The sequence below is a fragment of the Annulohypoxylon maeteangense genome (genome assembly GCF_022496945.1).
Source record: "Annulohypoxylon maeteangense strain CBS 123835 unplaced genomic scaffold GGS22scaffold_13, whole genome shotgun sequence".
Lineage (NCBI taxonomy): Eukaryota > Fungi > Ascomycota > Sordariomycetes > Xylariales > Hypoxylaceae > Annulohypoxylon > Annulohypoxylon maeteangense.
In genome coordinates, this window is record NW_025953260.1 from 387370 (window position 1) to 399356 (window position 11987).

Genomic DNA, 11987 nt, shown 5'->3' on the forward strand with positions numbered 1-11987 from the left:
GGCTTAAGTTACACTGAACAATGCACCGCCATAGATGACTAAGTCGACATTTCGGATTAGGTAATGACTCGGAATTCAGAATTAAGAAACACAAGAATAAAATCCATTCTCAAGACGAAAGGCGACATCGTGAAGAATACGAATTTCCGTGAATCGGAGCGTCCTAATGGGATTTCGTTAACCACTGAAGGCGTCCGAAGATGAATGCTGAAAGAAACGGTCGTTTTGTTAGCCGTCCTTGGATCAAGATCCGTTGACACTTGGCGAAGCCTATGATCAATTGCACAATAGAATGCTGATCTATAGTACACATTTTCAAAATCACTTATCTCTCGTGGATTGATCGTTGCGGAAGTTGCCGGTACTAGCTTATCCTTGAACACAAACGCAATGTCTTCGATGCTTCTGGGCAAAATCTCCAACCGGCTTGGATAGCGACGGCTTCGTTGACTAATCCTATATAGGTTCCCCAAAGCTACGATCCCCCATGGCGTCATATATAACTCCATACAATTCCACGTATCAATTCGCGGGTTGTTGGAGTTGATCATGGTTGAGTTGAGACATCGATCATGACCAATTTCAGGGGCGCAATGACGTGCTCTCTGGCGGGCATGAGCAATCGTCGCACAACAATCGGCAAACGAATCGGGTCTTGGCCTTTTTAATCGGGGGGACGAGATCTTATCTATGTCGGAATCTATTACGCGTTATACCCTGAGTAAGGCGCGATATATCTGCGGATTATGCCATGATTCAATCTAAAGCTGTAGTTGGCCTGTATATAGTATGAGTAAACAACCAGTTCCTGACTAACCTTACTACCTTTACGCGTTGACTCGTGTTCTATTGGAGTGTCTGAAATATCTGGCCGACATAATCGTCACCATGGCGGATGCGGTAGAGAGAACAACGGACAGTCCATCGGGTGTTGAAAATGAGCAGCCCGTTGAAGGTAAGTGTCCTACAAATCCTATTGTCAAGAGAACTTGCTAATGCCGGCTAGTCAAATGGTATCGATCAGTATTTTATAATGCCACGATCCTTGGCCTTTGCAGTTTCGCCGCGCCGGGTCTATGGGGAGCAATGAACTCCCTCGGGGCCGGAGGGGCACAATCACCTTATCTCGTGAATACCGGAAATGCACTTACTTTCTGCCTCATGGTGGTGTCTTGCTGGTTGACTAGCGGAGTTGTCAAGTATATTGGCATCAAAGGTGCTCTCTTTGTTGGCACTATCGGATACGCCCCCTACAGTGCAGGACTCTACCTCAATAATCGATATGGTGTCGAATGGCTTGTTATTGTTGGAGCCGCTTTCTGCGGCATATCTGCTGGCATCTTCTGGGCAGCCGAGGCAGCTATCGCTATTGCATACCCCGAGCCGCGCAATCGAGGAAGAATGGTCGCATACTGGCTGACTTGGACACGAATTGGGCAGATCCTCGGAGGTGCTGTCAACTTGGGTCTGAACGCGGATCGCAACCAAGCCGGAAAGGTATCCTATAATGTGTACTTGATTTTCATTGCCCTGCAGGCATGTGGAACACTTGTTGCTCTATTCCTCAACAACCCCTCTAAGGTTCAGCGACCAAGTGGAATACCCGTCCAACTCACCATATTCGACAGCCCATGGCAAGAAATCAAAGCCACAACCAAAACCTTTCTCACCAAGAAGTTTCTTCTCATCATTCTCTGGATCGGTCAAGGAGTGTACTCTGAAGCAGTCTTCTTCACATACAATTCTCTTTGGTTTAGCGTACGTGCAAGAGCTTTGGGATCATTCTTGTCCGGAATAGTGGCAGTCATCTGTGGAAACCTCCTTGGATTATGGCTAGATCAACATCAGATTTCGCTGAAGACTAGGTCCCGACGGGCTTTCGTAGTTATAATGACGCTACAGGGAGCCTGGTGGTTGTGGCTCACAATCAACGTTACCGAATACCGCAGAACTCAGCCGCTCTTTGACTGGGCTGACCCCGGGTTCGGAAGAGCCTTTGGGGTCTTTGTCTTCCTTGTCGCTGGCTTCCAACTCAACTACAATTTCTCGTACTTCATAATCGGACAGATATCCTCTAGTCCGCAGGAGACTATCCGGCTTTCGGCCTTACTGAGAGGGACAGAGTCGGCCTGGCAGGCTGTGAGTTATGGATTGAATGCCATTCCTATCATAGCTTCCGTTGGTGGTCCCTACATTAACTTCGGTCTCTGGGGCGCTGCGATAATACCTGTTTGGTTTGTAATTAAGGATTTTGGCGCGGAGAAAGATAAGAGTGACGTGGAAAGCCCATCAATTGAGGTCCACAGTGAGTTGCAGAAAGAAACGGGATCTAATTGATTTGCGCTTGAAGGTAAAAGAACTGATTGGGGTTTATGTAGAAGGATCTTAGATAAAAACACTCAGAGGGCTGCATACTAGAGTTAACCATTATTGTCTGATTCGAAACCTTAGCTTCATAGATAATCTCACACGAGGTTTATTTAATTCTTGAATGTGAGAACTCTCATCACTATCATCGAAGTTGGCCTGTAAATATTATGGTTGCACTTGTCGGAGGGGTTGGTGACTTGCCTTTGGCGGAGGGAGGGAGGGGGGCGTTGGAGAACTGATGTGATCGTCGTCAAGCTTCGCGTCATCGATAACTATGTTCCTTCGGAGCCTAGTTATCTATCAATTCCTGACCAATATCTCTTCTAATAGGCAGAACGCAAGCGCACGCCATATTAGTCTCCAAGTCCGGTTCGGAATCCAGACGATATATAAGAAATGGTAGGTGGAGTACGCCGGCCCATCGCCCCATCAAGATTGAAAATATCAAAACATCAAAGTCTGCTTGTGGCTTGGCGAGATGGCGGCCAATCTCGAATCTCTGAAGCACATTTCCCCGGATTCCGGGTTCCCGATTACGATTCATCCGCATTTCTCACCTAGGATCAGAGATCACGTTCCACCAGAACCGATCCGGGAGGAGATAATCCCTGAAAAAGACCGGGCATCATTTGCGGACCCCGAGAAGAGGGCGCTCTTCGCGGTTGCCAAACCAGTCGACCTCACAGAGTCTATTGGAACCGTGCTGGAGAATGTGCAGCTCTCACAACTGACCCCTCAGCAGTTGGATGAGCTTGCGCTGCTTGTAAATGAACGTGGCGTGGTATTTTTCCGCGGCCAAGACCTAACGACTGATGGACAGGTAAAACTCTTTGAGCATTATGGCATTTTAGATCGACACCCAGCCCAGAAGGATGCGCGCCATGTCGTGATTCGAGGCAGTCGCGAGGACCATCGAGAGATTAATAAGTATACTCCATGGCCATCAGGGGAATGGCATGCCGATACTTCCTTTGAAATCAACCCCCCCTCGTACTCCTTGCTTCGTATGGAAGAGCATCCCCCTGTCGGCGGAGATACAGCCTGGGTTTCCGGGTACGGTCTATACGACACACTAAGCGACGCAATGAAGAAGTTCGTTGAAGGCTTGCACGCCGTACATACGTCACGGCTACAATACGATACGATCTTAGATCTGTGGGGTGCTGGCCCGAACCGCCCTCCAATCGATTCCCATCATCCAGCCGTGAGGACCCACCCGGTGACCAAACTGAAAGCGCTGAACGTGAACACCGGATTCGTAACTGGCTTCGCCGAGCTTAAGAAGCATGAATCGGACAAGTTGCTGGATTTTTTCAACTTGCACCTCCACTCGGCGGATGACCACTCGGTCCGGTGGAAATGGGAGGTTGGGAGTGTTGCGATGTGGGATAATCGCTGCGTACTGCACCGAGTTATTCCAGGTTCGTATGAGGCGCCTCGTAGGGGTATCCGCACAACGGTCTTCGGGGAGAAACGTAAGTTTCTATTGTTAAAGCCTTGGTGGTGTTGGTCACGCGCAACTAACATGGTATAGCGTTTTATGACCCATCAAGTGAAGGGAGAGCTGAGAGGGAGCGGAGACTCAAGAAGGCGGCAACCAACGAACAGTCCGATAACTCTGGTGTTAAAGAGAATCCCATCAACACGCCTGCTTGAGAATGTCAGGCTGTCTAAGGTTTTTTGGGCTAAATGAGAGAAAGTCGTAATGAGAACTAGTGAGTTCATGAGAGTTGTTGATGAATATACTCGGCGAGTTTGATGCTAGTATGTACAGCAAGGTATATGTTCGCCGATTCAAAAATACCTTAGAATCCACTATTGTGCACTAGCCCCACAATATGAGAGCTGGTGATAAGCGAGAGCTGTTGCAGAGTTCTAGACCACACGGTCCGAGATCATGGATCTTGCCTGAAGTGGCTTCTTACCTAAGACAAGACTCGACTTACCTAATTAGTAAATGCTCGCGTTTTAGTCAGCCTATTGGATTCTGAAGTCAAGGTTTTGAGGACGTCGCAATAGGTCGTGGCGCTCTGGAAATTTTCCTTTTCCTTGATTTCTTATCAATCGTCTATTTTGTCGTGAGTGATTTCTTTAGGTGGAACGCTGGATATTGCAAGATTTCTGTGGTAAGACTTTCTCTACCTCTAGGTATCCACACCGAGGCAACAAAGTTGTACTTACATCTACCCCATCCAATATCTTAAGAGAAGAAAGCAATGTCGACAATCCGCAGCCTGACGCTAAGATTGGAATATAAACGCGTATCTTCTCACTGCCAATGCTACCTATCTAGCCTGCCTACCCGGGTATTAGGAGACGGGTTGAGAGGAAGATTTAGGGATGCTTGGTCAACTTTCGGATATCGGTCGGCAGTCGGGATCAATTCGCTTGGATGACACATGACAGCCCCATTTGACGTGCATGTTGTGGTCGGCGATTGGTAGTTTCGCATGATGGAGGGCGCCTGTACAATCCCCTTTTCGTCCAATCTACCATTATCCCGCAAATATCTCGCAAGATATGTATCTTTTATCGTTCGTGAAAATGTAGAAGTAAGGAGGCTTAAATATCCTCGGTTCACAACCTTAGCTAGAATAGGATAGAGTGGTAGAAAACCCCTAAAATATGCAAGTTGTTTGAATTCGATTAGTCTCTCATGAACCCCAGAAAATAGTTCCCCGCCTAAAGCGGTACTAGGTGCCTAATAAGACATTCATTCAAAGAAACGAGTAAAGAACGTCCCTAAGGTGATACACATTAATAACGGAATGAAGGTATTTTTAAGTTTAAGGTGTCATTTATGATATTTGATTCATACCTAGTAATGTCGGAACCATGCAGCCATGCTAACATTGAACTCTAAACATCTCTAAGTAGGTACTTTGGTACTTCTCTCTGCACCTGAGAAGATTCAACTTGAAGGTTCCTTCCTACTAGGTACTAGACATCTTAAGGATGATGCCCTCCTTGTAGAAGTATCTACCTACCTATTTGAAAACATTGGAAATTTACACTAGGAGCTGCTATGTACTTTCCAAGATTTCATGACGTATTTTGAAGGCTAGTAAAAGCCGGAGCCGTGCGTTACAAGGCATGCTTAGTGGATTTACACAAGCTAACCCACTAAAGAAAGGTCAGCTAAGGTCCACTGTGATCGAATGTATCGAGTGCCTAAAGCGGGAGCGGCTTAGGTGGTCTGATAGGGAAAGTACAACACCTACGATAGCGGTAATCAGAACGGGGCGCCGCTTTCGCCGGTCCCCGCCATTTGCCATTTGCTGTCAACGTAAATTTCCCAACGTGAAATTCCCTCCAATTCTAACCGCCAATGTTCTTGTGAGTCTGTAGCGTAACATGTCCACAATCCGTAATAACGCAATACCGCCTTTTCGCGCCTTGAAACGACACGGACCTATGAAGAAATTAGCCGTCATAACCCCATAAACCCAAAAACCCAAAACGAATTACACTCATGTTCAAATTCAGGATCTGGGAGAATGGATTTGGAAGACATGAGTGTGCAGATGGTCGCCGCGGACACAGCAGCTGAGGTCGCAGCAGAAGTCGCTGCGGCCGACCCTTCGAACAGACACCCTAAGAAATCGAGTCAGACCTGCATTCCGTGTAGAGTGCGAAAGGTACGATGTGATGGACGTCGCGACGTATGCCAGAATTGCGAGCGATTGGGGTTCACGTGCTCATTCCACGACGCCGCTTCACCCAACCAGGATTCCGAGAATTTAACGAATTTCACTCTCCCGCGAAGACGTGTTAGATTAGCCTGTGCCAACTGCCATTCTAGGAAAGCCAGATGTAGCGGTGAAACTCCAAAATGCGCTAGATGTCAGGCTCAAGGCATCGAATGTGTCTACAAGCCAACTAAGCGATCCGGAGGAGCAAGCAGCACTGCCCAGCAAGCACAACAAGGCACTACCGATTCCGAACTTGAATCTGTCTCATCTGAGCCGCCGGAGAAGCGAGTAATGACTAGTAAAGACAACCAAGGCTCTCATCATGGACCCCAAGGACCGGACCACCAAAATTATGACTCGAATGGCATATCGATGTCTACGAGCGTCAATCATGAACCGTATGTATTTGGCGACTTATTTTCTTATTGTTGGCGATAACTGATGAATGCGCAAGATTTACCTTTCCCGATGAGACTTTGATACAGAAGACATTTAACAATTTCTTCCGTCATGTTCATCATGTTCCCATATTCTCATTTCTTCATCGCGCCTCACTTATGCAGCGCTATCATGCTGGCATGATGGACAAAGCGCTACTTCTTGCTTTAGTAGGAATCACTTCATTGCTTATGGATTTAGGTCCTGGCACACGAGACTATGGCGCTAGATGTATCGACGAATGTCAGACTATGGTACTGCAGGATCTAGAGAACCCGTCGACGATTAAAATACAAGCTCTTGTCCTTATTATGAAACACCGGATGCTATCGCGAAAATTTACGACCGCCTTCATGCTAGCAGCAACGGCTACACGTTTCGCGTATGCCCTACGACTAAATTATGAGAACCCGAATCTATGCTTCCTAGCTAGAGAATCACGGAGGAGATTAATGTGGGCGCTTCTTACCATCGATTCCGGCATCAACGGCGGATGTTCGGATTTTACGCTTATGCCATCTGAATCCATGCACGTCCAACTTCCCTGTACCGAACGCAATTTTGAATTCGATCTTCCGCAAGTTACCGAATATCTACGACCTGTTCCCACGCGACCTTTCCCCGATGATGTCGGATCTCTGGCGCTTCATGTAAGGCTTTTATGGATGAGGAGTAGAGTTCTGTACTGCACCAAGAATGTTCTAGGAATGCCCGAGGCCGAACTTGCGCAACTACCAGAGCTAGTCAAGGTTCTTTCAGAAGAATTGACCGGCTTTAACGACCACCTGCCGGCTTCTTTTAAATTTTCCGAAAGCAACCTTCAGCTACGCGCCTATTCTCCACGACTGTGCGTCTACATCATGATACACGTATGGTGGCGACAGTGTTATTGTGATCTTTACCGTATGTTTCTCGTGGGGCTCAAGGACGCCTTGCCCCAGTCGGGTTTAAATCGATTAGATCCTCACTTCGTATCCTATTGCGCAAGCCAATGCTACGAGCACGCTCTAGCCATGGCTGATATTTTTAAACTAATCTTATCACTCGATGGAGGCCTCCCGGTCACCGACCTCGATTTACCTACATGCGCTTACCAGTGCGCTCGAATTATCTACTTCGCCTTCCAGAATAGCCAAGCCGAGGTTGGGTTAACCTCGAATCAAGTACACGAAATCGGAACGAGGTGTCTGACAATAGCGAAGTCGATGGATCACGTTCCCGCTGGAACTGCTATTGTAAGTTGTATCACTAACAAAATTTTATTGCGCTCTGCTGAGAACGCTTGCTATTCTAGGTTGCTGATCTCGAGAAATTAATTGCTCGCGGCCTCTCCACGGAATCCTCCCATAATCATGCACCGAGCCCTAACGCCAACGCATCTAATCTTATACCGCAAGCTGCCATATCACGTCGCAATCAGATCCAACAAATGCCAGTCATGGATGAGAGCGGGTTTGCTAACATTCCTATAATATCTTCCTCTACTCACATTTCTTCTCCGCAAGGTAGCTCAATGTCTACGCCGATTCCACATTCGACTCATCAACCACCAGCCCCGCAACATAACCGCGGTTCACTACCTGGAACACCGATCAGCGACTTTACCATGGGAAAACCGAATCTCGCGCCCGTAATGCCTCCGGATGGAATAGATAACAATAACGCCTTTGAAGGGGCCATGGACGGCTTCGACTTCAACTTGGAATCTTTCGGAAGTACCGGACTTGAGTCAACATCGTGGCTCTCAAACGATTGGTTGAGCAACGAATACTCGCAAACAACAGTCTGAGTCTGATTTGGGAAAAGAGCATTCTTCTACCCTATGTTCGCAGGCTGGTTCCTAAAGAACAACGACGTCTGAAGTAATCATCTTATCTCCACTGAACGCTTCATATCAATGCGCCCAAATATTTCCATCTATGCCAGCCAATTTGACAGTTATAACTACTGTTACTTGGCTAGAGAGGGCACTAAAAGATGACCGCGATAATCCTCGTGAAGGGATCAGGATTTACCTATGCTAGAAATCTTCCTCCCCGGCAAAAAGTTACTCTCACAGGGTTAACATCTATTCTCACATCCACTCAAAGGATATACCCTTGGCTAATAATGCAAGTCCCTCGTGCTGTCTTGTGCCAAGTCGGCTATGTCCCGGCTTCTACCTCAATTGTTCCGAAAACAACTACGGCCTGAATCTTCTTGATACGCCATGATGGCTTGATGCTGCTAGTTCATACGATATTTGGAGATCCAGCTTAGCCGCATATAACCTGCAACCCTAAGGATGTCGCCTTACCATTGTGTTCGACATAGCGAAAAGGTTCGTATTGGATCTTTTTGCTCGGACATGCGGAAAGACTTCTGGGCAGGTGGTCAAATGTTGTTCTAGTGCCTGATAGCATATGGACGACATTGAATACGGCCATCAAAGCCGCATCTTGAGGACTCATAACTTACATAAACAGCTCTACCTCAGTTTATGCCACCAAAAAACGCCACACAAATTCGCACAACTCAGTCTTGGATAAAGTTGGATGGTTCGGTCGAATCTAGAGAGTGGTAACTTGACACCTACTTGGTAACAGTTCATTTACTGAAGACGAGCATAGTTGTCACACGACTTACGTGGAAAGACATCATAAAGCTTCCAATATTCAAAGAGGCTCACATTGAATTCTTCCAGAATTTGGTTGTATCGGAAGTTTGAGAATGGAATTATCGATTTCGAACTAGACAACACACTTGTAAGTCTAACCCGGCACATTGGTTTGAAAATCCGAGGTCATCAAACCCATCTACTAAATTTCTATGATGGGAAATTTGAGATACATATCTACATAACATTAAATACTAAATAAACACATCTTAAACTTTTTAGATATTTACCATCAAGTATGTAGGTGCAATAGTTTAGGATTAGCATGTGAACCTTGAATCTAATTGCTTACCTAATAGTTAGTCGCATCCAAACCTTGAAGGTTCTGCTAATTCTCCCCGCTAAAATTTTCGATGCCCCACATACACAGGGCAAAATAAGGAACCCCACCATACAACCGTCAATCCTAAATTTATTAACCATCTACATCGAACAAGACGATTTCGCAAAATGGCGACAACAGAAAACCAAGATTCGGCTGAGGCCACCCGGTTAGAAAATACTCAGACGGAGACAGCAGTAGATGTGACGCCCTCGAAACCAATCCATTCCCTCGTTGTCGATACTGGTCCTCTAATTAAGAACGACCCTCCCATCAGCACACTCATCGCCCAAGCGCATGAACTGTACACCCTCCCCTCCGTTATCTCCGAAATCCGCGACGCAGCCACAAGAGCGCGCGTCGAGACTACACTTCTCCCATTCCTGAAACTGCGTAGTCCGAAACCGGAGAGCGTCAAGTTCGTTACTGATTTTGCGCGACGCACCGGCGACCTCGAGGTGTTGAGTAAACCAGACATACACTTAATCGCATTAACGTACGAGTTAGAGTGTGAGAGAAATGGAGGTGATTGGAGATTACGGAAAACCCCAGGGCAGAAAGGGCTAAATGGCAAGGCGCCGAAAAGGGACGAAGATGGCGTTTCCGAACAGAAAGAGGAGGAAAGCGAACCCGCAAACGTGGAGGAATCCTCTGAAGAACAAAATAAGACAGAGCAGATCCCATTAGAGATCTACGAAGAGGAGAGTACAGAAGAGAACGCCGAGATACAGAAGCAACCAGCTATCCAGCAAGAAACGGTCACCCAGGCACTCGACTCTCTTAGTCTAGAGCCATCCACATTGCCAACTATGGAAACCATATCAAATAACACCACGACGCCAGAAACAACCACACAAGAAGCGCAAGAAGACGAGGACGAAGACGGTTGGATCACACCCTCCAACCTCAAGAAGCACCAAGCTAAAGACAAGCTCTCCGGCCCCGAGCAACCGATCCAGAAATTCCTACAAGTCGCACTCCTCACATCCGATTACGCGATGCAGAACGTCCTCTTACGCATGAACCTCAACCTTGTATCGCCTAGCCTAGCGCGCATCACCCGCGTCAAGACCTGGGTGCTGCGATGCCACGGCTGCTTCGCCATCTCCCGCGATATGAGCAAGCAGTTCTGCCCCCGCTGCGGACAGTCTACACTCACACGCGTGAGCTGCTCCACGGACTCAGCCGGGAACTTCACCGTACACCTAAAGAAAAACTTCCAGTGGAATAATCGGGGCAACGTGTATAGCGTGCCAAAGCCGGTCCACGGGTCCTCGAGCGGAAAGGCGAAGAATACAGGTGGTGGGAAGAATGGTTGGGGTAGAGAGCTGATATTGGCGGAGGATCAGAAGGAGTTTGTGAAGAAGAGTACGGATCAGAGGAGAGCTAGGCAAAGGGATCTTATGGATGAGGATTACTTGCCGGGGATATTGACGGGAGATAGAGGGGCTGGAGGTGGGAATGGGAGGGTTAGGATTGGTGCGGGGAGGAATGTAAATTCGAGGAAAAGATGATTTGCGTTCTACAGGCACAATAGAATAAAAGTTGATACCACGCTTTTAATTGGGGGATATTGAGCTGACTTCTTGATGTTTATTGAGACTGCCTACACAAAGGTACTGAAGGTAGGGACTCATGATCTTGTGTCCATCCCATGCACATTCATATATCCACCAAAAGCGAAAAAAATCAATTCACAGCTTCACATCCAGGTTTGTCAAAACGAAGTGTTTTATTCTCTGCCTCTGCCGCCAGACCGTGAACGATACGGAAATCATGAAGCCTGATAGTGAACCGAAACACTGAAGAGTATTTTCCCAATATCCCTGAACGCCAGATCGTATAAACAGGTGCTAGGTAGTAGGTAGGTGCCGTGAAATCATGGCGTTGTAGGTAAGGCGTGTCTGCGGTGTTTTGGACAACCTGTAGAATGCCTGTCTTATTCCATCGTCATCGAAATAGAACGTCCTTCATCACGAGGTCTCGGCGATTTTGTTCTCTGTAGATAAGGAGTTTGTTAGTACATTCTGCTCTTTCATCGTTTTTCCCGTCTACCTTTACCCATCTATTATACAAACAGCCCTGAAAATAGATATTTGCATGGACAGGTAGGTAGACAGGTTGGAATTGGAGGGGTCACTCACTCTGCTGCGTCAACAACAATCCGAAACGCTTCTTGAGCGTGACCCGCTGGCGCGACCACTTATCGTCGGGGGAGAAGCGGGCTGGGTGTGCGGACTTGGTAACCTCGCCGTGAAGGACTTTCTTGAGGGTGTAGATGCGCTTGCCGCTCTCGTCTGCGGTGTACATGAGATGCATTTTGACGGTATGGTTATTTAGTTTTTTCGGCTTGATTGTGGTTTTGTTCTCGGTTTAGAGGTGTACGATATGCACTGATGGCGAGATTGACAGTGCTTGTACAGCCGTGGATTTGTGAGTGATTGTGAGAGCTGTGGTCGTTCCTGTTTGTTAGAGTCTGCTGAGGTTGAGAAAGCTCCAAAATGATTTT

The 11987-nt window shown here is 47.2% G+C and overlaps 5 protein-coding genes across 5 annotated transcripts; 4 read left to right on the top strand and 1 right to left on the bottom strand.

Annotated features, from left to right (window-relative positions):
• Positions 1-888: 888 nt before the first annotated feature.
• GGS22DRAFT_180730 (major facilitator superfamily domain-containing protein) lies at positions 889-2337 on the top strand (the record flags this gene model as incomplete). The annotated part of the gene is made up of 2 exons (XM_047963797.1): positions 889-955; positions 1007-2337. The coding sequence occupies 2 exons, from the start codon at positions 889-891 to the stop codon at positions 2335-2337; spliced, it is 1398 nt and encodes a 465-aa protein (XP_047816972.1).
• A 405-nt stretch (positions 2338-2742) lies between these two features.
• Positions 2743-4209, top strand: GGS22DRAFT_36451 (uncharacterized protein). The gene is made up of 2 exons (XM_047966908.1): positions 2743-3845; positions 3905-4209. Exons 1-2 carry the CDS (start codon positions 2849-2851, stop codon positions 4024-4026), a joined length of 1119 nt encoding a protein of 372 aa, XP_047816973.1. The 5' UTR covers positions 2743-2848; the 3' UTR covers positions 4027-4209.
• A 1685-nt stretch (positions 4210-5894) lies between these two features.
• Positions 5895-8289, top strand: GGS22DRAFT_180732 (uncharacterized protein; the record flags this gene model as incomplete). The annotated part of the gene is made up of 3 exons (XM_047963798.1): positions 5895-6460; positions 6517-7735; positions 7795-8289. The coding sequence occupies 3 exons, from the start codon at positions 5895-5897 to the stop codon at positions 8287-8289; spliced, it is 2280 nt and encodes a 759-aa protein (XP_047816974.1).
• A 1317-nt stretch (positions 8290-9606) lies between these two features.
• On the top strand, positions 9607-10992 carry GGS22DRAFT_190450 (D-site 20S pre-rRNA nuclease; the record flags this gene model as incomplete). The annotated part of the gene is made up of 1 exon (XM_047964980.1): positions 9607-10992. The coding sequence occupies one exon, from the start codon at positions 9607-9609 to the stop codon at positions 10990-10992; it is 1386 nt and encodes a 461-aa protein (XP_047816975.1).
• Positions 10993-11044: 52 nt separating this feature from the next.
• Positions 11045-11953, bottom strand: GGS22DRAFT_167974 (putative ribosome biogenesis protein nop10). Its single transcript, XM_047962063.1, has 2 exons — positions 11623-11953; positions 11045-11477 (listed from the first exon to the last, which is right to left on the bottom strand). Exons 1-2 carry the CDS (start codon positions 11795-11797, stop codon positions 11452-11454), a joined length of 201 nt encoding a protein of 66 aa, XP_047816976.1. The 5' UTR covers positions 11798-11953; the 3' UTR covers positions 11045-11451.
• Positions 11954-11987: the final 34 nt, after the last annotated feature.